Source organism: Mangifera indica, chromosome 4, assembly GCF_011075055.1.
Source record: "Mangifera indica cultivar Alphonso chromosome 4, CATAS_Mindica_2.1, whole genome shotgun sequence".
Lineage (NCBI taxonomy): Eukaryota > Viridiplantae > Streptophyta > Magnoliopsida > Sapindales > Anacardiaceae > Mangifera > Mangifera indica.
Window position 1 is genome coordinate 18,162,629 of NC_058140.1, and position 23,492 is coordinate 18,186,120.

Genomic DNA, 23,492 nt, shown 5'->3' on the forward strand with positions numbered 1-23,492 from the left:
AAGTTGGTAATGTATGAAACTTTATTGATTAAAATCCATTTCCTAAAAAAAAAAAAGAAATAAAGGGTCTTCTTTAGCTCTGTAATTGAAAGGAAATTTCAAATAAAACCACGCCTTAATTTATTCAGTTTCAAAACACACTTGGTTTACCGGACCACTGTCAAATTTTTTTGGCTACGAACTGGACTGTTCTTTCGAATTGAACGAAACACACCGGGTTAGTAAAGACTCTGACTTTACAGGACAATTTTATTCTATATACACACAAAGTCAAACACTAGGCGCTTCAAATTGCAAAGTTAACAGGCATAGCTGCCTGATTCATCAGGCATCTTCTTCTTCTTCTTCTGTGAATGAAGTACTGAAGGCCAGTTAACTTTTCTGATGAGTAACAGTCATAATTAACCAGGAACAAGTTTAATTAATTACTCGAAACCTACCAAATACAAAATTAATTAGTGTCTAATATCGGAGAGAAATAATGGTTCACCGGCTAATGAAGGCCTTGATATGGAGAATCATTTCACTCGTTCGAGTTTGAGATAGTTGAGACTTACTCAGAATCTGAAATGCATGGCCTACACCTTTGTACGTCACAAGCTCAACCCTTTTACCTGCTCTTGCTAAAGCACCGCAAAACTCCAGGTTTCTGTCTTTCAATATGTCCATCTCTGATATGCACACCATAGTTGGCAAAAGCTTCACATCTCCTTGCATTGTCGACTCCTTCACCGCTGGATTGCACCATGGATGGTCACGGTTAGACCCACATGGCAGCGCTAGTCGCCAGTATGTATCAGAGGCCGCCAAGGTCAGCGGCGACCGAGGTGGGTGCGTCAAATTTTTTTCTGAATTTGTGCGTGCCTCTCCTCCAAAAAAGGGTTGAATTAAAATAGTACCCTTGAGAGCTAAAGGCTTTAAAACTATTGAACAGAGCTTCTTGGCTACATTGTGGACTATATTAGCACCAGCACTATCACCGGCTAAGAAGATTCTTGCAAAGTTGCAATTTTTTGACCACCAGTCACCAACCTCAGATAGTGCCGCTTGTTTTAGCCACGTTAAGGCCTTTAACCCATCTTCATAGGCGGCGGGGAGAGGATTTTCTGGGGCTAATCGATAATTTACAGACATGATTATGCACTCTGCTCTATTTGCTAGCTTTGATAAGAACGCATGGTAACAACTCCAAGCAGCTGAGCCTACACAAAATCCACCGCCATGGAAGTACAGAAGCAAAGGGAGCTTTTTCTGTGATGCTGGAGCATAGAAACGTGCCCATATATTTGTGGACTTATCAATGGCTATATCTTCCGAATTGACGCCGAGTTCTGGAGCCAATGCACTTGTGACACATGGAACAATTTGAGGTCTCTCCACATGTCCATCCTTGTAGACTTTAATAAGCCCTTCGATCTCTTCAATTACAGAGCCATGCTGATTAGGATCTCTGGGCATTTCTATGCTTAAACTTGCATCCAGAGTAACTGCAGCCATTCTTCTGTTTCTTGTTGAATGTGAATGCAAAGAGAAAGATCACAAATTTGAAACTATTGTATGGAATTAAGCGCTTGTTCCTTTGAGTTGAGACTACTTTTATATACAAAAAAGTTGATTTTTTTAGGGGTATTATCCCGGCCAAATGGGCAACTGGGTATTTGCCACATGTCTTTAAAATAATTAACCAATAAATGGGTCTGGGAAGAATGTCTTGTGTATACCAAGTATTTTATTGTTAAAATAATAGAACATTGTTTTCTCAACATCAATAGGTTCACGATCCCACTCTAATTGGTAACTTTTAAAACCACAAAAATAAGAGTTTCACCGAAGTATTTGAAATGCCTTTCACACTTACCTAAGGGTATTATATTCTCGATTCATCTAAATGAGCGTATGAACATATTCAGCTATGGAAGACTGCGTGAAATTGCCGAATTAAGACCAATTACAGTGAATGTTTAAGGGGTTTCGTTCATTTGTTTAAAGGTCAAAGATGTGATGTTTGAAAGCACTATATTTTGCAGCTAACTAACCCATTATCATGTATCAATAGTTTAAGTATGAACATTAAGTTTGATGACATTTTTGACCATTCGACATGGTGGACTAAACTTTAGGCTGTCTCCCATTAACATCTTTTCAAGGGACTGTTGGGAGAATTTTCTTCCAGCCTTCCCTTGTTTGAAGGATGCATAACACTGTTATCAACTGTTTCTTCTCATTAGATCTGGACTTAAATTGGGCATGTCGTCACATTAACTCATGATCATTATGGCTTTTCAGTAGCATGCAGCACCGTGGAATATGCTTTTAAATGTCAACGAACATTTCTTTTCCAGACGAAAAGTGCTTGTGCAGTTACATTACATACATTTTTGGGGTTGCCTTCTCAACCATGGCTTCGCTAGTCAATTTGGCTATCGATTCATATGTTTAATTAAAATTTTAAACTCATACCCGTATTACTTCGATTTTTGTAGGCGGACATGTGTACTAGGAATCCTTCTTCCTTTCTCTCATTGCTTTTTGCTTTTTTCTTTTCCTAACGTAATTGATTTGCTTGCACATATCATTAGCTTCCTTTCATTTGTACTCGGAAACCTTGATTTGATTGAAAATCCATGTCATTTGTCCACCCTAATTTCATATGAGAGAATTTTTTTCTCAAAATGTCATTCATCTCATTTAACTAATTCACGAATTAACAATCGTATGAGACCCTCAATATTTTCACCGTTATTTATGGTTTTCTTCTTATGGACGAGTAAGGGACATTTGTAGATGTATTCATCATAAAGGTAAGGACATAGGAGCCTTCAAAACGAAAGTATTAACATAAACCTTCCATGATGCATCCATGCATTGATTCAATTCTTGATCCTAGGTTTATAGAAATCTTTTATTTTGTTTCCGCTGCAAAATTCTTAATTTCAGGCGTTCAAGTTACTTCAATATTCTCATTGTGTAAACATCAATCTCAACAACATAATTGGATTTTCTTGCAAAATTTGAAATTATGAACATGCGGTGATGGGGTGGTGTTCAACTTGTACCTTAGTTTTGAAAAAGGAAAAAATGTCAAATATTACACTACATTTCCAAGTCAAATTAAGTACGTAAGATGTGCAATAAAAACATTAAATGAACTATATGTTACGAGTCTTGCTTCCTTCAATTGCTGCTAATCGTTGCCGCCTTGCCATGTTCCCATGCCACCCTAATCGTTTGAAACCACCAAAATCTAAAGTTAGAACAAATATAAGAGAGAATAAATGAGAGAAGATAGAAATTAAGAAAGAGAGAGACCAATTGACATGTCAAAGCCGTAATGCATAAGCTCTCTATACTCTTGACACAAAGCACATTGCTCACAAAAACAATGCACGCAGCAATCTGTGCACGGTCGCTCTTCCAACAAGTATTGTCCCCTCATTTTTGATCGATAAAAGCACGAGTACAAGCACGGCCAACCCGTCAGGCACATTAATAAAGTGTACAGAGTTCCACTCAGTCCACATGCTGCATGCAACAACTTCATATCTGCATCATCATCATTTTTACAGTATTACATTATAATTAAATTTCAGTTCAGTATTCTCAAACTTACAGGTCGACCCTCTATCAACAATTTCTGCAATTCGTCCAAAAGTAACACAGGGACACAAGCATGTTAAGAAACCTGCATAAACATCATAACACATATAATCCATACTTATAAAACCCATTTAAAAAGACCAAAACAAAAGCATTGATCAGTACGTACAAGTGCTAACATTATCACAACAATCACAGAGACCAGTGGACCAAGGAATTGGGCTCAGAGGATCGGAGTTTGAAGCGGTTGAATTATTTGTTTGATTTCTTTCATTGCGTTGAGTAATGTTTGGCTCAGGGAAAGCAAGTGGTTCTGGTAGTGGGAGTGTATACGGTGGCGCTGTTGGTGGCAGAGATGGTGCCTCTTTGTGATATTCAACTGAATTTGAAGAGTACATGGTGTTCGTTCGTGAGAGAGAGAGGGAAAGAGAGATGTCTGAAGTGAATGAAGAAGTTTGGATTTAAAGTTTGAACAAGGCCAAGGAACGTCTCTTCAAGAAACTGCATGGCAGTTGGGCCAACCGTTTTACAAATCATGCATATCTCCAACTTTTGGGTAGGAACAGATGTCTTTTATATTTGATTAAAAAACTAACCAAAACTTGCAATCAGTTGAGTTGATCAAGAAGAAACTAACTTTGCAAAAATTATAAATTTCGTTTATGTTAATTAATTTTTAATTAAATTAATAATATTTCTTGATGCAGTAAATTGCAGCATTGAGAAGCATATGAAATCAATGATATTTGGGTGTAGGAATATGGAAAGTTGAAACATAAAATGATAAGGCAAATGAGTTTTTATGTGAGTAAGCCAAAATTGTATAAATACATATAACTATAAAACAATTCGTTATCTTCATCAGAAAAAAAAGACAGATCAAACAGGTAAAGAAAAGTCAGGAGAGAGAAAGAACATATTGGAGACTTTGCCGTCTCTCACAAGTTAAAAAACTTTAGAGATTAAATAATCACTTTTCAAATTTTGGATGAAAATAAGTCTTTTGGCCATTTATTTATTTATTTTAATTGTTTGGCAAAGTAAAAATAAGATATCTATCCAGAAAAGATATCCTAAACAAGACAAAATTTGTATCACTCTTTAGTCCCGATCACGAATCACCCTACCGGCTAAAGTTCTCTATACAATTGATTCGTCTGCTGCAATCAAATTTGTCCAATTAATTGAATAATTTGACTTGACCGATTGTATCAATTGTAGCAGTGGGAAATCTCCTCGCGTCAATGGATTATTAATCTGTCTCTGGCATTTCAAGATATTTGCTGAACTCTAGTCCAATCGAATATGAAGGTAACTAGAGAAGAAGATAGCACAGAAGCTCAACTAGTGCTGATGGATGATTCTTAAATTTGGACTAATCATATAATGGTTTAAGTCAAATCCTTTGTCTGTTAAGAGATAGTCAAACAGCACATTGATACTCTTGATTGGCATTAATCAATTCATTCTATTTTAATCTATTTATACAATTCGATTCCTCCTTTTTATTTGTTTTGATTATTAAGAAGTGGTATTGAATGGTGGGCAGACAGGACCTAACTGATGATGTTGTAACGTTTACATCCAAGCCGATCTGTGTAATAAAATACATTAATTTCCAAAGTCAAATATCATCCACTTGGCTTAAATAAAGCAGTCCAAGTGATTATGAAATTAATTATATAATTAAGAAAGAAACGTGAACTAGCCTACAAAAATAGAGACATTCCCTCCTTCCACTTGGATCCAACTGGAGACATTTCACCAGACCATCTTTTTGAGACCAGAAAATTTTGATCCCAATTTAAGAACTTCTTGTCCTGTGATTTTCTTTATATAATCCTAAATATGTCTCACGCTTTGAGCATCAAACTTCAGTTAAACTTCTCTCACAATGGAATTCCATTACAGCCTTAAACACAACATGAATTCTGAATATGAAGATGATGATGTCTTTTATGCCGAGCTTAGAAGGCAGATTCTTCTTTTAACCCTGGATGAAGATGAAGATTTTCTTGACAACAAACACAGAAACTGCAGTACAGTTCGTAAACAACGATCAAATAACTCTGCAAGTCTTTCTTCTGCATTGCAACATGGAAGCTATTTCGGTTGGTCGGAATTTGAGAAGAATAATTCAGTGCCAACTTGGCTTGTGAATATCTGGAGATATGGCAATGGCAACAATACAAATATTAATAATGGAACTGGAGTGTTCATCCCCCGTATTGTACAATCAAGAAGACATAAGCCAGGTATGTTAAGTACTCGGTATTTGTTAGCTAAGTAGTTTAGTTTCAATTGGGTAATCTATCAGTCCTGTGCTTAACTCTTCCTTGTTGGTTTGCAGGAAGAACAAGAAATGAAAGGCGAATACCCAGACATGGACCTAGAAACGAACGCCATTGATCTTTCTGCAATTTGTTGGCACTACAAAAGATACATAACCCATAATCCATTGTTTGTGCAATTTCACGGCTCGGCAATCAGCCTTGATGGAATGCCCGGTTAATGTAGCTCTATTAAACATTTGGTAATGTTCTTGGATGATATGCAGTATCAACAATTAACACAAGAATGTACTCTAGCAACATCTGATTTTCCAATTGCCAGAAATATACTTTAATATTATAACCCAGAATACATGTACTGCAGTAGCCGCTAGTACAGTTCTGCTATTGTTAAAATCTATCATGCATCAGCACCATCTTACAGGGTTAGTATCGATAAATAATTTGCCGAAGCTATCATCCTCGTGCCTGGATTATGCCACACGGCAACAGGGTTCTTCTGATCTGACAATGACATCCTCTGAACCGTGAGGCAGTAGTTTACCCCTAAGACAATTGATAAATACAGGAACAACAAAATTGGGGCCATCTTTGAGCAATTAACTTGAATTAACTTGAAGTATCACTCTGCTGTTGACCCCCACACTTCCAATGAGTTTAATGTAAGGTAAAACAGCTGAACTACTCTGTTATATGCTCAATAGTGTCCCAACGAAGAGTTGCGAGGAAACAGATAACATCAGTCCCTAGGACGAGCCAACCATAGAGAGCTGAGAGCTCGAAGGCGTGAAGTGTAATCGTGTATAACTAGAAGGGCACGTGCTGCTTGTTGAGTTGTCAAAATTCGTTGGATTTGTTGAAGTGTTTGCTGCCTTAGAAGATCAGCCTAAAATTGAAAACCTGTTTATAGATAAAATACCAATGATAATTACACATGAAATTTGTGATTGATTTTACCTGGTAGAGGAAATTCTCTAGCGTGGCAAGCTTGCCCATTGCAATTGCCATTTGCCCCATGTAATCAGCAACATTTCCAGAACCAGCAGGGCCAAGGGAAGCAGTCGAAAGCGTGTCTACAAGTGACTGTTGCAAAGCTTCCATTCCTTGGGATAAGGCATCTTCAGCCTGCTGGGAGGACTGCTGTAGATTGCAAATGCCCATCAACTGTTGATCTGCTAAGGGTTCTAGATGATTGCCAACTATCTAGAATTCCAAATATGAAAAAAAGAAACAAAGTGAATTAACTGAAATATGTACATAACTCGTGGAAATGCCAAAATATCAAACAGCTACTCGCCTTGAGAAGTTCAGATGGACGAAATCCACCCAACCACATGAAACACCTCTCAGCAGGTGTTTTCCACATGCCAGATAGCATGTGAAATACATCAGCCTTTGCACCAATGCTCTTTAGTTGAAAAACTTCTTCATAATGTGCTATAACACCATCAACGTGGTGACATAATTCATTATCCCCCATATGAGAGTTTACAGATGATCTTAGGTCATTGATCAGCCTCTGATGTTCATCAAGCCAGCGTGCATAGTCCAGGTCAAATGCCAAAGACCCTGAAGTATGACCAATTTACATTTTCATTAAGAAAGGAATATTCTCTAAAATCTTATATTCAATAATCTATGATATATGTTCTACACATCATTCTACAGCACAGATTAGACACAAATAATATAGAAAAGTGAATAAGCAAAAATTATTATGATCATAGATCACAACACTAATATAGTCCAAAATTGGTATCTACTGGCATACAGCAGGATGGAAGCCATTCTGTTGTGCATGGTGATCCAATAAATTGTACACTGCAAATCACATTATATTTCACTCGCCATTCTCATTACTTATTGTACACTATATTATATGACTCCTTACCATTCCCAGTCCCAGAATGGCCTTGCTCCCCTGAAACTCCAGTTGCAATAAAAATACCCTGCACCAAAATACAAATCCTAGAGTAAGAATTTAATTTCCCATAAAGAAACATCACTACTTTTAAATCCACTGCATTTGACAAAAGAGAAACAGATGGACAAAAAGAAACAAAAACAAGCTTTCGCACCAATTTCACCCTTCGTTTGAGATTTGATAGCATGGAAACAATGGTAACAACAAGAAGAATAAAATTTCACACACCTGCTGGCGAGCTCTTTGAATCTCCTGCTCTAGTTGTGTAAGCCTGAGACGACTACTCTCTAGCTGCTGGACGTATGCCTATCCAAAACCAAAACCTATTAAAAATCCCAGGTAGCTTTCATTCATAAAATTCAGACATCACAATCCAAACAGACAACAATGCAATCATGACGTTAATTCAGATGCAAACCAATTAACCAACAGCTACAAATAAATCCAAAATTCTGGTGATGATGTTGCACAAACATGTTTAGCCACTGATCAGGCCCTATTAAAGGATTGGCCGAAAGTGGCTTCAGATGGATGAAAAATCTCCGTGGTAAAGTAGCAAAAAGATTGTTTCGCAAGAACAAGTCAATTCAATGTTTAAAAGTTTTAGAATTCAATTAATTAAAAATTTTCTTTTGACTTGTACAATAGCAGGATAAAGGTCGTGACAAATACAATCCATCTCTAGGACAATCACAAAGCCGGTAAAAGCATATATATTCCATAAGCAACATATACTGATGCCACAAATTTTGGCATTCTCTCTTATGAGTGATACACATACTAAAAATGATTGTTTAACATAATTGTAGCAGTCAATTCTTCTTTACAGTACCTTTCTAAATTTCTAAATTAATTTTGTTAATTCAAAATTGCAAACTTGCCATAGCCAGAAAATTAGAAGTTAGCAGCAAAAAACCAAAACAAAGTCTGAGCAACCAAAGTCCCTGATAAGCATGCAGAATTCAAGCTTAAAATGGTATGCACACCCTACAGCAAATTGTTCATGGGATGTTGGGAAAATATATAAATTGGATAATCAAGAAAACAGAGTAAAATAATATCATTTATTCATATAAGCAAATAATTTAACAAGTATAGACAACATTACCTTCTTCCTCAGTCGACTCTTTCTTGCAGCTTCCCGATTCTGAGCCAACCTACGCAGCACCTGAAATGTAAAGAGCATGTCCTTAAGATCAACCATCAAACATAACAATGTTAATATATTTTTTTTAACCAAACCAGCTAATAAATACTACGTTAACAACCTTTTGGTCACCAGTTTTTGCCTTGGATTGATCCATTGAATCCACAACTACAAGTGCTCCACGCTGAATTTCATGAACCTATAAGACCATCAAGAACCAATATCATTTAGTTTGAAAATCAACTTTAGCAAACTAAATGATATGGTGATACTATTAGCAAATTTCAGCTGCAAGAATTCTTTACTATTGAAAGTTGATACTCTGCATCTAAGATAGGCCCCATATGGATCAACTAGCAGAAGTCACACCAGCATCACTAAACAAAAATCAGTTTATTCTAAAACGTCTACTAAAGGTTGGAAACAAAAATATGATGCTAATGCGACTCATATTCACTTTAGATTCTTCATCAACCAGGTGACCTGCCCGTGTGCCGAAAGATTACAAATTTACAGTACATAAATATAGAGGAAGCAGAAATTGTCGAAAACAAAACACATACAAAGAGAATGACCGAGAAAGAGACAAGAAACCTGGTTTTTTTCATCAGTGTCAACATCTGTAGAAGTGTCAGTCTGTTGGCTGTTATCGGCCATGGCTGAGCCTGACTCACCCCAATTCTCAATATGGCCGTTTCCCAACGAGGAACCAACCGTTGTCCCCTTCTGGTATATAAATTGACCTGTATCCAAACACCCCCCGGTCCCAGTTGAAGCTAATAATTCCGTAGCACACCCAATGCTCTTTGCGAAAAAACACACGACACATCATTGTTATTCAATCAAACAAACATAAATGATCAATGGATAAAAATGACAGTGAAACTGAATCATATAAGCATAAGTTAGGTGGGCTGAGTTGAGTACCGTGGTCAAGGCGTTGTACTGGAAGTTATTGGTAACAATAGCAACATTGTTGGCTTTTAAACTGAACATGGAGCCTACAAGGGATTTCAAAGCAGAAAGAAAGTACATTAGCAAGGGAAACAGAACGTTCAAGAGATAGTAAACAATGAAGTTATGTATTATATAATCAACACATATTATATATAAATATTTACAGAAAGAGGGTGGGTGAATACTTGCGCTTAAATCAACAGCATCATTCTGAAAAGGTTGTTCAAGCTCTCCAAGATCCTCAAAACGCGTCTCGTTACGGCTGCTCTCATCTACTCCTCTGTTGTTTTTTATTTTTTCCAAATCAATAAAAAAAATAAAGCTCATGAAAAAAGGTTGACTTAAACAAAACAACTTATCTCTACCTTATACTCAAAGCCATGCAAAAAACTTGGTCATAAATAAAACACATAGCTAAATCAAACAAAACCTTAACTCAAACGAAAAAGAAAAGACATACCTGAGAAAGAAGGAAGAGTAGCAATATATTTCAGGGTTCGTAGGAAGGGCTGGCTTAAAGCTTTGCATAGTAAAACAGGAAGAGAAAGGATTGTTTTGTTGAACTTGCGAGAAGAGAAAAAAAAAAAAGAAGGATGTTGGAGAGTAAGGAAAGCGCCGGAAGTGGAGAAGATCTTCTAGTATCTTTATTGAAGAAGATAGCCAGTTTATTATTTATTGAATTCTGAGTTAGGATTTTAGTTTCCCAATACTCTCACACATTTCTATATACTCTTTCAATCTCTTGCTACGGAGCGTCCTTTTCACTCTAGAATTCATTTCATTATAATTCATAATAATTTTATCTTCTCTTTTTGTCTAGTTAGTCTGTAAGTTTTGACAGCAATCAGCTTCCCTTGACTAAAAAATTCAAATAAGGTGACTGTGCTGGTGTCATATCATCTTCAGTTATCCATTTTCTTCAACTTCAAGAAAATATATATTCGAAATAGAAAAAGACAAAACAAACTGCAACTCTTTTTTTAACTCTAAATATAGATTTATAAAGGAATAAAAGGATAATTTTGCATGGCTGAGTTGTCGTAATTTATATTTATCTTATGCGTGTGTCTTTGCGTTGATTCTTTGGCGCTGTATGCTTCAGCTGTGGAAGTGGGCTCAGTTTGATTGTTAGTTTGTTTGTATCTGAAGAGAGACGAGTTAAAAATGGAATGGAATTATGAGACCTAGCAATTTCAGGCATTGGCACCTCTCCCTCTCAACTGCAAATGTTGCATGGGGAAGGGTGTCAGCGGCAAGAGATGATGGGATGGTGATGCGATGTCGTAATAAAACTCCAAACCCAGCAAACAATGAAATTTAAAGCCACCTTAATTAATGGCCTATTTAAAATAAGGCATTGCTTCAAAGAAACCACTAGCTTGCTTAGGCACGTAGCCCAGAGTGTGGCAGTATCAGTTGCAGAATCAGAGAAAGAAAGAAGCAAAAGCAATGCAGACTTCATGCATTGGGAGAATATCACTTAACCTTCACATTCTTTCATTCCACCCAACTTTGAATTAAATATGAAAGCTAGATACCCATTTTATCCCTGATTGATAATGTGAAGGGATATATAAATATTTGTGTGTGACACAGACTGGGAGAGAAAGGTAGCTAAATGTTATGAGAAGACTCATCTTGTACGGCGAAGGGTCGAAGAAGATGATGAGGTGGCGAGTGTGTTTTTTTCTGGTGACTATGTTAGATTGTTATTTTGTTTGTTTCTTTTAGCTTTTATTGTGATGTCTTCTTCTCCTTCTCATTTACACCACTCACCTTTCTTTTTTTTCTTCCTCTGTGTTTTCCACTTCCTGCTTCTCTCTCATTGATCACCTCCCTGTCTTTCTCCCTCTCTCTCTTCTCTGCTATAAATACAGAAATAAATACTTGACCAATAAAAAGTTTCTTTTATGTTCCACTCAAGAATCATTATGATTAATAAGAATAGCCCCTGTCTGTACAGATAAACAGTCTCAGAGACTTGCATTTTTTTTTTTCATAGCCAAATGACTATTTTTCACTGGCAGTGGTTGCAAATCCTTTTTTTTATTTATTAAATATTAAAAATTTATTTATTTATTAAAATTTTTTATTATTATTAAAGATGAAATTATTATTTATTAAAATATTTAAAAAATTAAAAATTTATCTTTTTTTTAATTTTAAAAATTAATAAATTTTTTTCAATTCAAATTTTAAAAAATCAATATTTTTTCTTAAGATTTTTCTAACTACCATTAGTAATGATTGGAGACAACGATGGCAAGGTTCTCTCTCCCCTTGACTTCTCTCTCATTTTTGCTTAATTTTCGATCATCACTAATTAAAGAAACGAGTCAATGAAGACCATTCTTCTTCTCTAAATAAAGATGTAATTTGTTTTCGTTAAAGACGATTTCTTCAATCGAGGTTGGCTAGAAACGGAATGGAATAGAATGAAATTGATAGAGAAGCAAACAAGGAGAGAGAATGTCATCGTCGTCGTCATCTCTGACTGTTAGTAGCGTACTGAAAAAACCCTATAGGGAAATATAAGTTTTTCAAACTTTAAATTTAAGAGTGAAAATATAATAAATTTTTAGCTTTTTAAATATTTTAATAAATAACAATTTTACTCCCTACAATAATAATAAAATTTAACTGACGGATGAGTATTTGAATTTTCGATAACTAACGAATGAGAAGTTAGATTTGTATGAAACTTGAGTGGGAGAACAGTAAAATAACTAAATATACATCTTCATTCATTCAAGTTTTTTCAAGCGATTTTTTAATGAAAAATTAAAGACGAGAGTTAGAAAGCTATATAGAGAACAACATCAAGTTTTTAATTGTTAAAAAGTTAGAGATGAGACCAACTGTAACATTATTTGAGACGTTTAACTACAACCATATAACCCATGGTGATGGGATATTAATTAAAATAGGCAGCAGTATTTCTGTCTAAACCTTTTTCGATAACAATTTTGATGTTTTACTTTTTTAAGCAAATTGTTATTTTCATTCCAAAAATACCTCTCGTCTAATTTCTCAAACGCAACGCTTGCTTTTGATCGATTAATTGATTCCCTTTCACAAAAAGTATTAAGATTAAATTATTTGTAATGAATAAAATTTATAAATTGAAAAATAAAATAATTTTTTATAAAATAATTGATTGTTATATATCCAAAATAATGATATATTTTTAAATTATCTGTAATGAATAAAATTTATAAATTGAAAAACAGATTAATTTTTTATAAAATAATTTATTCTTATATATAGAAAATAACGGATATATGCATTTTTCTTAAAATGATGTGTTTTCTTCTCAAACAGGTTGCGTGAAGAGATGCGGGAATTTGGAAAGGGGTGCGGGAAGGGAATGGGTGCGTTAAGAGATGCGGAAATTTGAAAAAGGGTGCGAAAATTTGGAAAGGGGTGCAGAAATCTTGTAAAGGGGTGTGGATGCGGGTGCGAGAATTTGGTAAGGGGTGTGAGAAGAGAATGGGTGCGTTAAGAGATGCGGAAATTTGAAAAACAGTGCGAAAATTTGGAAAGGGGTGCGGATGTGGGTGCGGAAATTTGGTAAGGGGTGCGGGTGTGCGCACGCTGGTGCGCGCGTGCAGGTGTCGGGGCGCCAGCGCGCGCGCGCCCGCTCACACGCACACGCACCCCTTACCAAAGTCCTGCACCCCTTTACAAGATTTCTACACCCCTTTCTAAATTTTCACACATTTTTTCAAATTTTTGCATCTCTTAATGCACCCATTTCCAAATTCCGACAACCTGTTTGAGAAGAAACCCACGTTCCAAACCCTAAACCCATATATCCATTATTTTGGATATATAACAATCAATTCTTTTATAAACAATTATTTTATTTTTCAATTTATAAATTTTATTCATGTTAAATAATTTAATCTTAATGTTTTTTTGCGGAAGGTAGACAATTAATCGACGAAATGCTACGGTAACGTTGAAAAATTAAACGAGGGTATTTTCGAATTGGAAAATACAATTTGCTTAAAAAGATAAAACATCAAATTTGTTGCCAAAAAAGGTTTAGGCGAAAAACGACTGTCTATTTTAATTAATATCCCCATGGTGAATTGCCTAAAATATAATAAACCTCCCTAAAATGATTAATTTAATTAATTTTTCAATGTATAATGATACAGTTGGGTACTTCAAAAGTGATAGACGTTACAGCCCACAAGCCCATCAATAATACCAGATCCACAATAATCATGGGCAGAAATTTTGAACAGCTGCACACCTTCTAACAGAGGCATTTATCCTAACTTGTTTTGGATACACAGCTTCATCATAGGGAAATAGGCCATAAATTTGTTTCCTATAATTTTTACTTCTACGTTAAAAAAAAAAAAATTACAAACACCCTTACAAAACATTAAAAAAAAAACAATGAATAATTAAAAGTACAATGAGTTACATTATGCAAATTGTAGACATTTGGGCGAGAAATTAAACAGAGAGAGTTACTTGCGTATGGGCATGGCCGCTGAGGTGATTGTGGGTCAACACTTCCCTGGCTCTTGCACTCCTATATTGGAGACGCTGGTGTAATGTTTCAGACATCTGGTTAAAGAATTCAGCATCCCATCTGTAAATCAGCAAGGGGTCTTCTGCATAACAAATATATATGGATGTAACTGCACTTTCCACTACAACCATTGCCAGTCCCATCTGAACCAGACCGAACCGTTCCAGAAAGTTAGATTTTTTGTTTAGCAAGCAATTAGTAAACAATAAAACTATGTATACCCGTTTTTGGTATACAATTTGTGTACACAGATGAAGTGTTATCATGTGATTGGATGTTTCTTTATCATATAATGACACGTGTTTTAAAATCACCTAATTACATGATGACACATCACTGTATATATGAATTGTGTATCAAAAATAGGTACATATAGCATTACTCATCAGTAAAATGATGATAAAATACTGTTCTACTTAGTAAACTTACCAAGGCCATTCCCATCAACATTGAAGTTGAACCCACCATAATCACTCTATCTTTTGATTTAGTATATGCCCATATCCCTGAGCAAGTTCCAGTGATAAGCCCACCCAAAAGCGTGCCCATCAGTAGAACAGCACCTGAACAATCATAGGCAACAAGTGATTCAACTCCAGTTGATTGGAATAACTCCCAGGCATCCCTTGCTGACCGGTTAAAGCCTTTACCATACACAGCAATCTGAAAGGAACAAGAGGTTGTATTTGTAAGCAAATAATTTAATTCTAAAATCTGGCAGATAATTTACAACCGTGATTACTAAGAAACCAGCTCAAGAAGCAAAAAGTATTTTCTTCTTTGTTGATAGAGGCATAGTCTGCCATCCAAACAGAATAGGTGGAGAATGTCTTTCAGAAAATCCAGGGTTAAAAAGGAAACATCTGACAAACACTAGTTTAAATAAAAAAGAATAAAAAAACTAAGTGAAGAATTCTAGAGGTGAAAGTTTCAAACAAAAAACACAAGGGGAACACAACTATGTTTAATAAAAAGCCTCCCAGTTATAATAGACAAAAAGAAAATGTAGATATCACAATTTCAGTTACAAAGATGTCCAAAGAGAAACCAAAGCTTGATATCATTCCAAAAGACAAAGGGAAAAAATGATGTTTTATTTCTGTCAAAACCAAATTAAATCTAGTTCTAGGCTGCAAATAATGTGATTTTCCAAAAAAAAAGAAAACCCTCGAAATAAATTCTTTTCCAAAAGCTCAACCCATCAAACTTTACAAAAACTAGTCAAAATCTAAAACTCCGAGGACTAAATTACCGCTGCAGAAAAGAGCACATCAGCTTGAGCTAGCTTAACCTAATAACTGATTGTTTCCTTTTCCCTAATTCTAAGAGAATCTAGCCATTGGTCAGGATACAGTTTTTTCCATGTCTGCCACATACGGTAAATTTTACCTATGGTACATGAGCTGAAAATATTTTGATCTAGAGTTGCAGTGATGCTTTGCAATGAACACGATTTTTTTCATCTTTTCATTAAATAAAATGTTCTAATACATATACAAAAGTAACATGCCATAAGAGAAAGGACTGCTAAGGCTACAGTCTAAGCTTCCACATTAGTGACAGAAAGATGAGTGCTGGTGACCTGGCTGGAGATTGCAGGCTATCCATAACCAAGACATTCGTTATCTCTGTTTTAAGAAGATTAAAGAAATAACGAATTATGGTACACGCATGAGTGTGAGATGGACACTTGCAGTACCATAATTATACACAAGAAAAAGTACCTGTACATAAGCATACTTGTTGAAGAATCGAACAAGAGTCTCCACTAAATGGAACAGAAAATCAACACAGCAAAGCAAACACTCGTTGTTGCCAATCTTGGAGCGACCTCCTCTGATCTAAGATGTATATTTGAATTACAATTATGCAATAAAAATATAGAAGAAAACAATCAAGAAAAAACTACTATTGAACCATACAGAAAAAAATCATAGGTTGGAGCTCATACCCCCCACCTTAATGTCCGAATAGCAGCCGTGAAGAGTGAGCCATAGCAAATGCTACCCAATGACCTTGTTACAGCATATCGGAGAGATTTCATCAATGGGTCAGGAGGCATTGATCCTGATTCTCGACCATCATGGATAAGAACAAGAAAAACCATCCCAGACACTATCACATGCACTGTATTACAGAGGACTGCACCTGTCCAAAATAAGCTTACAGAGAGAACCTGCAATATAAGTGGCAGTATATTAAGTACTCAAAGTAAGATATGTTCACACAACTTTACTGCAGTTGTCATTGCAGTAACAGACAAAGTAAATAGCAAAACTTGCCAGCTCACCACAAGAAGCCACCAGCGTCCTCCATCACCCATGCTTGAAGCCACAACACCAGCAGCCCCAAATGACCATATTCCCATCCATAAAAGCATTACTCCCATGAATGCATATGCTACTCTCATTACTTCAGGAAGACCCCAAACCATCTTCACTGCTTTTTGCAGCACCAACATGGTAAATGGAAGTCTATGGAAGAATAATAGTAATCAGAGAAGACTTCAAAGGATCTTGTAATTCCAATTCTGATATTACCACTTCTAACTGTATTAAGAATGTATATTAGACCGTGGGTATCATTGTACCAATTATGCATGCACAATAATTTATCACAGCATCACAACTCTAGAATGGAACATGTTTTCACGTTTCTAATGATTTTACTAATAGGTAATAAATATTAATGTATAGAAAATTAAATAGAATTGTTATATTTCACTCTATTAAATGATGAATTGCCAGAGTTTTGAGTCAACTTCTCAATTTCTTAAAATATTGCAACGATTCAAAGATCAGGATTTGGATGATATATTTACTGCACTGCCATACTATCCAAAATTCCTATGATAAATGGATTATTGAGCCATCAACTGACAAAAAAATTAACATCTGACGAACAAAACTATAATGCCTAAGATAAGGCATCCCATTAAAATAAATTCCCCTCCCCACAAAAAAAAAACTTTTGCTAAAAACCCAACTGTAAAATGAACTGAAACCAAAAAATATGAAATTTCACAAACTCATACCTGTCTATAACCGATATAACATACAAGAACTGTATTGCAGCAGCAATTGCAAATGCAACACCCCAGAAAACCTGATCACACCAAAAACATAGGACACTGATGACAGCAAGATAAGTAGTCAAAATGTGCACCGAAAACTTCATCATTTGATTTGCATGAGAACCAAGTGATAATAACCAAATCCATCCAAGGACAGTCCCAACGCCACCAGCAACCGCGTACATCGGCCAATAAGTTTCTGTCAATCCTGGTTTATTCTCCAATATTCGTTGGGTATATCTATCAATATTAAGCCTATCTGATTTCTTAAATCTATTAATCCCAAGAATCGCTAGAACAAACCCTAAACCAACCAGATGCATTATAAATATTCCTAACCAGAAAACATCGCGCCAATGCCTTGATTCAGTTGTGATCGTTTGACTAGCATCAATACTTCTTCGACTTCTCCCAACAGTCTAAAAAAAAAAAATTCAAAAAAGAAAATAAGCAAATTCAAATTCAAAACTTTTTCATAACTTCACTGAATAACATCTGATTAAAAAAGGGACTCCTCAAAACAATAAATAGAGGGCATATACTAAAAAATTTGGATGTGGAAAGCACTTGCTACATGACATAGCGGCAGTAAGGAATACAGTACTAATTAGGTCAAACCTCAAGTCTATGAACTAAAAGCTTTTGGCCATTCCACAATTTAATTGAAGTAAATACAGTATCAAAAACAGCTAAAAAAGAATATTATCTCAATAATTGAATTAAAATATCATAAAAACAATTATGAACAGTACAATGAAGTCATTGCTCTTGCAACCACAACCTTCTTCAGGAGATGGATAAAGAAGAGGAAGAGTAAAGTGATTACCTGATCGACGGTGGTGATTGAAGCGGAATCAGAAGTGGAGGAGAAAGACTGAGAGTCGTTCATTGCAAGGACGAAACAGATCAGAGCATTGCTTGGAGAGGATCAAAGCGTAAATAAACTGAAAATATTCGTCAAAGGGGAACAGAGAAACATAAGAAGGAAGAAAGAAAACGTGAAGAATACAGGTGGGTAAAGAGAGACCGAGGTCAATGAAATGAAGCTGCAAGTTAAAACTTTCTATTATAAAAATTAGATTTGGAGGAGAAAGGAAACCCCAACGGCTAAAAGAGAAAGATTTTAGAGTGGTGCCGCCACTGAGACTGGGGCGCTCACCAACCCCTTTTAACATTTAATACTCAGAATCTGTCTACTGTCTTTTCTAAAATTATAAATAATAAACGTACTTATCTTGTAACAAATTTTTTATGCATTTCTTTTGTAATTATTAATGTTTCTAACTTGTTGGTTGATTGGTTTCAGTTCAGATGAAGACTAGTTTGAAGAAGCAGTCTACTTTAGGCCAATCAAAGTCCTTAGTTTATGTTTATGTTGAAATTTCAATCTCCTTCCTGCGGCTCATTCACATGATTGGGACAGTCAACATTAAATGAGAGTAGTCTTGAGGTTTTACAACCTTAGTAATTGAAATTGAGAGAAAATCCTAAGTTAAAAGAAAGAAAGGACTTCTCCATTTTCAAAAATCATAATTGTTTTATATATATATATATATATATATATATATATATATATATATATATATATATATATATATATCTTGTGGGACAAGCATTCAAAACTAACTTTGGAACATCAGTTCATTATAAATTGTTCAACATACAACTTAAAGAGAATATAAAGATCATAATTGCTGCCATTATAACTTGTTATGCTCAAAGACTGAAAATTACATACATAAAACCCTCAATCTCATGCAATTAATCAAATTAAAAGCACTGGACTGATGTTCTTAAACTTCATACATACAACCTTCATATAAAATATAATGATAAGCATAATGGAAAATCACGTATATCTTTTTCTCTGCTTGAAAAATAATTTTGCGCGTAACGGTTATATCCTCCTTTTGTTCTTCCCATCCCATGAATACCCTAACAAATACAATTAATTTACTTTACATGCCACTTCATTCTAATAATAACAAAAGCACAGGAGCGGTCTCCACTTATCTCCGTACATTACTCAAAGTGGGTCCACACTCCGTCTTTTACATTTGACCGTTACTCCAAGATGGTTAACATTCCTCTTGACCAAGGCTAAAACCGTCACAAAATGTAAACTGCTACTCTTAACATTTATCTGGTGAGAACCCAACCAAGGAGTTAACCAGATCGAAACTCACACGTGTCCCCTGCTGCTGCACATTCCCAATGATTGACAACGACGACGTCGTTGGAGCAAACGCGAAACAAAACGTTCCACTTGAATCAACTGGTATTAAATAATTCTTCGGTGGCAACCGCAAACTTTTACCATCTGCAAAATGAAACGAAACAGTAGGCACCTGAACGCTACTCTTAGACGACAAATCATAGCACGTGTCGAATAACGACATGCCGCTAGTTGACACCAAATTCTGAGTTCCTTTAACAAACGCATCCCGTAACGAGTTATACGTGTCCGTTTGCAACCGAGTTATCGCCGTTCCGGAGTCGATAATTATCCCTCCGTTACCTGTCTCGTCTATTTTGAATGCTGACTCGGGAATTGAGAGTAACTTACCGCCAACACTGAGTCCCGTTAGCCCGAGATAGTAAAACGTGTCAAGTTCGGGGTTACGGAGTAAAGAAGCAGTAACGACATTCTGAGGAAACGGCGAGTCGAACTCGAGGGTTGACGCTGCGTCAGAATCGCGGTCAACAAGGCAGTAAGAGAAAGAAGTTGCGTTAATCTGAGAAGGGAAAGAAAGAGAGCCACCTCCCAATCCAAGTAGGCCGGCGGCTCCAACAAACAGCCCCTCATTTGTGTGACCGCAGCCAATGGCTAAATTATTAACCTTAGCCGATCCAAGCGTGATAGTTTCAGTGGCGAAATCGCCGACAGTATACGAACCATCTCCGTAAGATACTTCATAGAGACACGTGCCGTTGCGACAGTCGGACTCGTCGAGGGACTTGCATTGTTTGGTGTCGCACGTGAGAGGAGAGTAAGAAGATGAGGAAGTTGGCTCAAAAATGGGGTCGGCTTGCTGGTAGCAGTCGGAGCAGGGTGCGCATTGCAACCAGTTGACGTCACTTCCAGTATCAAGAACCATATACACCTGACTCGGCGGGTTACCGATTCCAACTCGGGAAAAGTACTCTCCACTTCCTTGACTTGATCCCGACACAATGGGACCTTCAAGATCCTCAGGTTGGAATTCCAAGCCGTTATCTAGTGGTCTAAGATCCGACTTGGAGACGCGTTTAATGGCCAGATCTAGCCGAGTTGAGAGAGATCTGACTCTGGCCGAGTCACGCTCGAGTCTGGCTAAAATGAGTGACTTGTAGTCAGTTTGTGAAGTTCCCCAAACCGAAGTTCTTGTTTGTAACTGCAGGGAAAGCTTAGAAGAAGGCGAGTCCACTGAGCCAAAGCTGTGTTCTTGCTCTGTAAAGGCTTGTGTGGTTTTGGGATGGAGCGATAGAAGATTGAACGTATTTTGAATGGAAGCTGAGACATTAAGAATGGTAGTTTTGTAACTCTGTGGACTGGGTCGAGAGTGAACAAAGGGGAAAGTGAACAAGAAGGCAAAGATAAAAAGACGAAGAAGAAGCCACATTTTCGCCATTTGAGAAGGATACTGGTGCGCTGAGTAACAGGGTTTTTATAAGAAGAAAAATAAAGAAAGGTGATATTTAATTTATTTACTTACTTCATTCACGCCGGGCTCGTTTAAGAGATAAAGAAAAGCAGTGTAAGTGGCGGAGAGGCTTTGAATGAATCTAGCCAAAGCTCCTGTTCAAAAGATTCACGACAAAATTTTATTGCACAGATACAACAATATCACTTTTATGTTAACCACTAAACACTCCCATTCAACAAACAAAATTTGAATGAGCCGAAAACTTGAATTCGGGCATCGTGGCATGATTGCCGCTCTCTAATTGCTTTTTTCACTTTACCACTTTGACCATTTTTGGGGCATTATCATAATCACAAGTGATTTGACAAATTAGACTGCTTACCTGAATAAAATGTTGCATTGTCAATATCATGTGATGATTCTTCCGACAGGTTGGTGTTGATCTTGAGACTCAGTGAGACTTTTTGCTTTCAGTCGGTGTGTGGGGGGGTCCTTGATTAACCATAGTGGATGCCATGAAATCCGCGATTAATTGGGCATGGACAAAAGCAATCTGTACAGAATCAAACAGAAATGGTCACACACAGATAAATGAACCATGATTCACGCTAATCACATAGATAAAAAATAATAATATAACACCCCATTAATGTGGTTGCCACAATTATTCTTGAGTAATACTATGTGTATCTATTTTTGATACATAATTTATGTATACAATTATATGTCATCATATAATTAGATGATTTTAAAATATATATCATTATATGATAAAAAAATATTTAATCACATGATAACACATCATCTGTATATATAAATTATATATCAAAAATAAATACACATAATTTTATTGATTATTCTTATTCATCACCAACGTGTTTTGGTCCCATTAAAGAAACTTGGACCAAATCCCGTTAGTCCTCTGATTTTCATGTAAACTTGTTCACTTAATTTCTTGTTAGCCGATGCCATTCGTGGTGAAAAAATATAAATTATTGTTATTATCATCCTACGTCATACATTAGAGTTTATGTCATCCTACACCATAAATTATTATATTATAGTAACAATAAAATGACAAAATTCTCCTTTTATGATATATTTTATAGTTTTGAAGCGTTGGATGTTTTACTTTCCTTCTCCTATGTCAGGTCAAGTAATTTTTGATTGATTTGTAAAATATTATTTAGGCCAAAAGACTTATTCTCAGTCAAGCTGTCAGGAAATTTTAAAGTCTCGATTATTAACTTTAAAAAATTTAAATATTTATTAGATTTTTGAATTAAAAATAAAAATAAAAATATTATTTAATAAAAATATTTAAAAAATAAAAATTTATATCATTTTATCCTCTTAATTTAAAAAATTAATAATTTTTTATCCAAATTCAAGTTTTAAAAAAAATAATATTTTCCCCTTATTTAGGGTTTCAAATTTTGTTAGTAATTTTTCGACTAAAGATGATCGATCTCTCTTTCTTTAAACGATATCTCTTTATCTAATTGACAATATTTAGATTTGATGAAATCCAAATGAAAAATCAAAACTTTTTATTTAGACCTTTGTCATTTAAACAAAGAATATTTCGTTAGAATTCTATTGAATCTAGACGTCATCAATCAGAGAGAAAACGTTGGAAAGAGAGATATCACCAACAAGGAGAGAGATTGGCCATTATTCATCAAAAAATTGGTGACGAAATTTAAATCTTAAATAGGAGAAAAATATCATTTTTTAAAATTTAATTTTAAGAAAAAATTATTAATTTTTTAATCTAAAATGATAAAATAATATAAATTTTATTTTTTAAATAATAAATTTATCATTAATTTTAATTAAAATTTTAATAAAAAATAATTGTTCGAATTTTTTTTTTTTGAAAGTTAAATGGGTGGATGTTTGAGATTTTCGGACAAATGTGTCAATCTGCAACTGCCACTGCCCCTGACCTTTTAATATGTTATCAGCTTAAGGATAAACAGGTAAACCGTCGTTGTAGGCTTGTAGCTGAGAAGACCCAACGCAATTGCAGCCAACGCAACGGATGATAAAAGATCAATTTTGTTCCCAGATGCACATGCTTCTTTACCAATTTCATCTATTGTAGCTGTCTAAATTTCATGCGTCTAACAAATGAAATCATAAACTTGTTTAATCGGTGAATTTATATCTCACCTGAAATTTTTAAAAAGGTCGAAAGACTTATTCCCACTCATAGTAAAATTCCAAAATAATTTTTTTTAATTTTAAAAAACTCACTCATAAATGAACAAAATTTTGTTGAAAAATAAGTTAAAGTTAAAGATAAAATTGTTATTTAACAAAAAA

At 35.4% G+C, this 23,492-nt stretch overlaps 6 protein-coding genes across 10 annotated transcripts; 1 reads left to right on the top strand and 5 right to left on the bottom strand.

Moving 5' to 3' along the window:
* Positions 1 to 400: 400 nt before the first annotated feature.
* Positions 401 to 1,558, bottom strand: LOC123213831 (probable carboxylesterase 6). Its single transcript, XM_044633437.1, has one exon. The coding sequence runs from the start codon at positions 1,495 to 1,497 to the stop codon at positions 487 to 489; it is 1,011 nt and encodes a 336-aa protein (XP_044489372.1). The 5' UTR covers positions 1,498 to 1,558; the 3' UTR covers positions 401 to 486.
* Positions 1,559 to 3,149: 1,591 nt separating this feature from the next.
* LOC123214361 (protein PLANT CADMIUM RESISTANCE 11-like) lies at positions 3,150 to 4,043 on the bottom strand. Its single transcript, XM_044634104.1, has 4 exons — positions 3,767 to 4,043; positions 3,611 to 3,682; positions 3,310 to 3,522; positions 3,150 to 3,220 (listed from the first exon to the last, which is right to left on the bottom strand). The coding sequence occupies exons 1-4, from the start codon at positions 3,993 to 3,995 to the stop codon at positions 3,150 to 3,152; spliced, it is 585 nt and encodes a 194-aa protein (XP_044490039.1). The 5' UTR covers positions 3,996 to 4,043.
* Positions 4,044 to 5,331: 1,288 nt separating this feature from the next.
* Positions 5,332 to 6,119, top strand: LOC123213403. The gene is made up of 2 exons (XM_044632837.1): positions 5,332 to 5,852; positions 5,948 to 6,119. The coding sequence occupies exons 1-2, from the start codon at positions 5,492 to 5,494 to the stop codon at positions 6,004 to 6,006; spliced, it is 420 nt and encodes a 139-aa protein (XP_044488772.1). The 5' UTR covers positions 5,332 to 5,491; the 3' UTR covers positions 6,007 to 6,119.
* A 58-nt stretch (positions 6,120 to 6,177) lies between these two features.
* Positions 6,178 to 10,634, bottom strand: LOC123213402 (transcription factor TGA2.3-like). The gene is made up of 11 exons (XM_044632836.1): positions 10,377 to 10,634; positions 10,102 to 10,196; positions 9,887 to 9,960; positions 9,554 to 9,763; positions 9,081 to 9,158; positions 8,921 to 8,980; positions 8,041 to 8,118; positions 7,780 to 7,837; positions 7,186 to 7,457; positions 6,846 to 7,091; positions 6,178 to 6,774 (listed from the first exon to the last, which is right to left on the bottom strand). The coding sequence occupies exons 1-11, from the start codon at positions 10,442 to 10,444 to the stop codon at positions 6,628 to 6,630; spliced, it is 1,386 nt and encodes a 461-aa protein (XP_044488771.1). The 5' UTR covers positions 10,445 to 10,634; the 3' UTR covers positions 6,178 to 6,627.
* A 3,386-nt stretch (positions 10,635 to 14,020) lies between these two features.
* Positions 14,021 to 18,837, bottom strand: LOC123212956 (CTL-like protein DDB_G0274487). Of its 5 annotated transcripts, none has more exons than XM_044632219.1 (7): positions 18,365 to 18,763; positions 17,500 to 17,957; positions 16,756 to 16,939; positions 16,424 to 16,641; positions 16,190 to 16,301; positions 14,895 to 15,128; positions 14,021 to 14,608 (listed from the first exon to the last, which is right to left on the bottom strand). In XM_044632219.1, the coding sequence occupies exons 1-7, from the start codon at positions 18,425 to 18,427 to the stop codon at positions 14,387 to 14,389; spliced, it is 1,491 nt and encodes a 496-aa protein (XP_044488154.1). In that variant the 5' UTR covers positions 18,428 to 18,763; the 3' UTR covers positions 14,021 to 14,386. The 5 variants fall into 5 exon arrangements, with proteins under 5 accessions (XP_044488154.1, XP_044488153.1, XP_044488155.1 ...); XM_044632218.1 differs by having other exon boundaries at positions 16,190 to 16,306; positions 16,417 to 16,641; positions 18,365 to 18,759; XM_044632222.1 differs by having other exon boundaries at positions 14,313 to 14,544; positions 16,190 to 16,306; positions 16,417 to 16,641; positions 18,365 to 18,837.
* A 380-nt stretch (positions 18,838 to 19,217) lies between these two features.
* LOC123213392 (protein ASPARTIC PROTEASE IN GUARD CELL 1-like) lies at positions 19,218 to 21,360 on the bottom strand. The gene has a single exon (XM_044632820.1). The coding sequence runs from the start codon at positions 21,147 to 21,149 to the stop codon at positions 19,671 to 19,673; it is 1,479 nt and encodes a 492-aa protein (XP_044488755.1). The 5' UTR covers positions 21,150 to 21,360; the 3' UTR covers positions 19,218 to 19,670.
* Between the last annotated feature and the right edge of the window lie 2,132 nt (positions 21,361 to 23,492).

Coding starts and splice junctions, on each gene's coding strand:
- LOC123213831 (XM_044633437.1), bottom strand. CDS start 1,497: ATGGCTGCAGTTACTCTGGATGCAAGTTTAAGCATAGAAATGCCCAGA.
- LOC123214361 (XM_044634104.1), bottom strand. CDS start 3,995: ATGTACTCTTCAAATTCAGTTGAATATCACAAAGAGGCACCATCTCTG. Junction 3,523..3,610: donor TGTTGATAGAGGGTCGACCT/GTAAGTTTGAGA, acceptor TGTTGCATGCAG/CATGTGGACTGAGTGGAACT. Junction 3,221..3,309: donor CGGCTTTGACATGTCAATTG/GTCTCTCTCTTT, acceptor TCAAACGATTAG/GGTGGCATGGGAACATGGCA.
- LOC123213392 (XM_044632820.1), bottom strand. CDS start 21,149: ATGGCGAAAATGTGGCTTCTTCTTCGTCTTTTTATCTTTGCCTTCTTG.
- LOC123212956 (XM_044632218.1), bottom strand. CDS start 18,427: ATGAACGACTCTCAGTCTTTCTCCTCCACTTCTGATTCCGCTTCAATC. Junction 17,958..18,364: donor CAATCACCACCGTCGATCAG/GTAATCACTTTA, acceptor TTTTTTTTTTAG/ACTGTTGGGAGAAGTCGAAG. Junction 15,129..16,189: donor ACAAGTATGCTTATGTACAG/GTACTTTTTCTT, acceptor TGTTCCTTTCAG/ATTGCTGTGTATGGTAAAGG.
- LOC123213402 (XM_044632836.1), bottom strand. CDS start 10,444: ATGCAAAGCTTTAAGCCAGCCCTTCCTACGAACCCTGAAATATATTGC. Junction 9,961..10,101: donor TGCTGTTGATTTAAGCGCAA/GTATTCACCCAC, acceptor AATCCCTTGTAG/GCTCCATGTTCAGTTTAAAA. Junction 8,119..8,920: donor AGAGTCGACTGAGGAAGAAG/GTAATGTTGTCT, acceptor GGTTTTGGATAG/GCATACGTCCAGCAGCTAGA.
- LOC123213403 (XM_044632837.1), top strand. CDS start 5,492: ATGGAATTCCATTACAGCCTTAAACACAACATGAATTCTGAATATGAA. Junction 5,853..5,947: donor ATCAAGAAGACATAAGCCAG/GTATGTTAAGTA, acceptor GTTGGTTTGCAG/GAAGAACAAGAAATGAAAGG.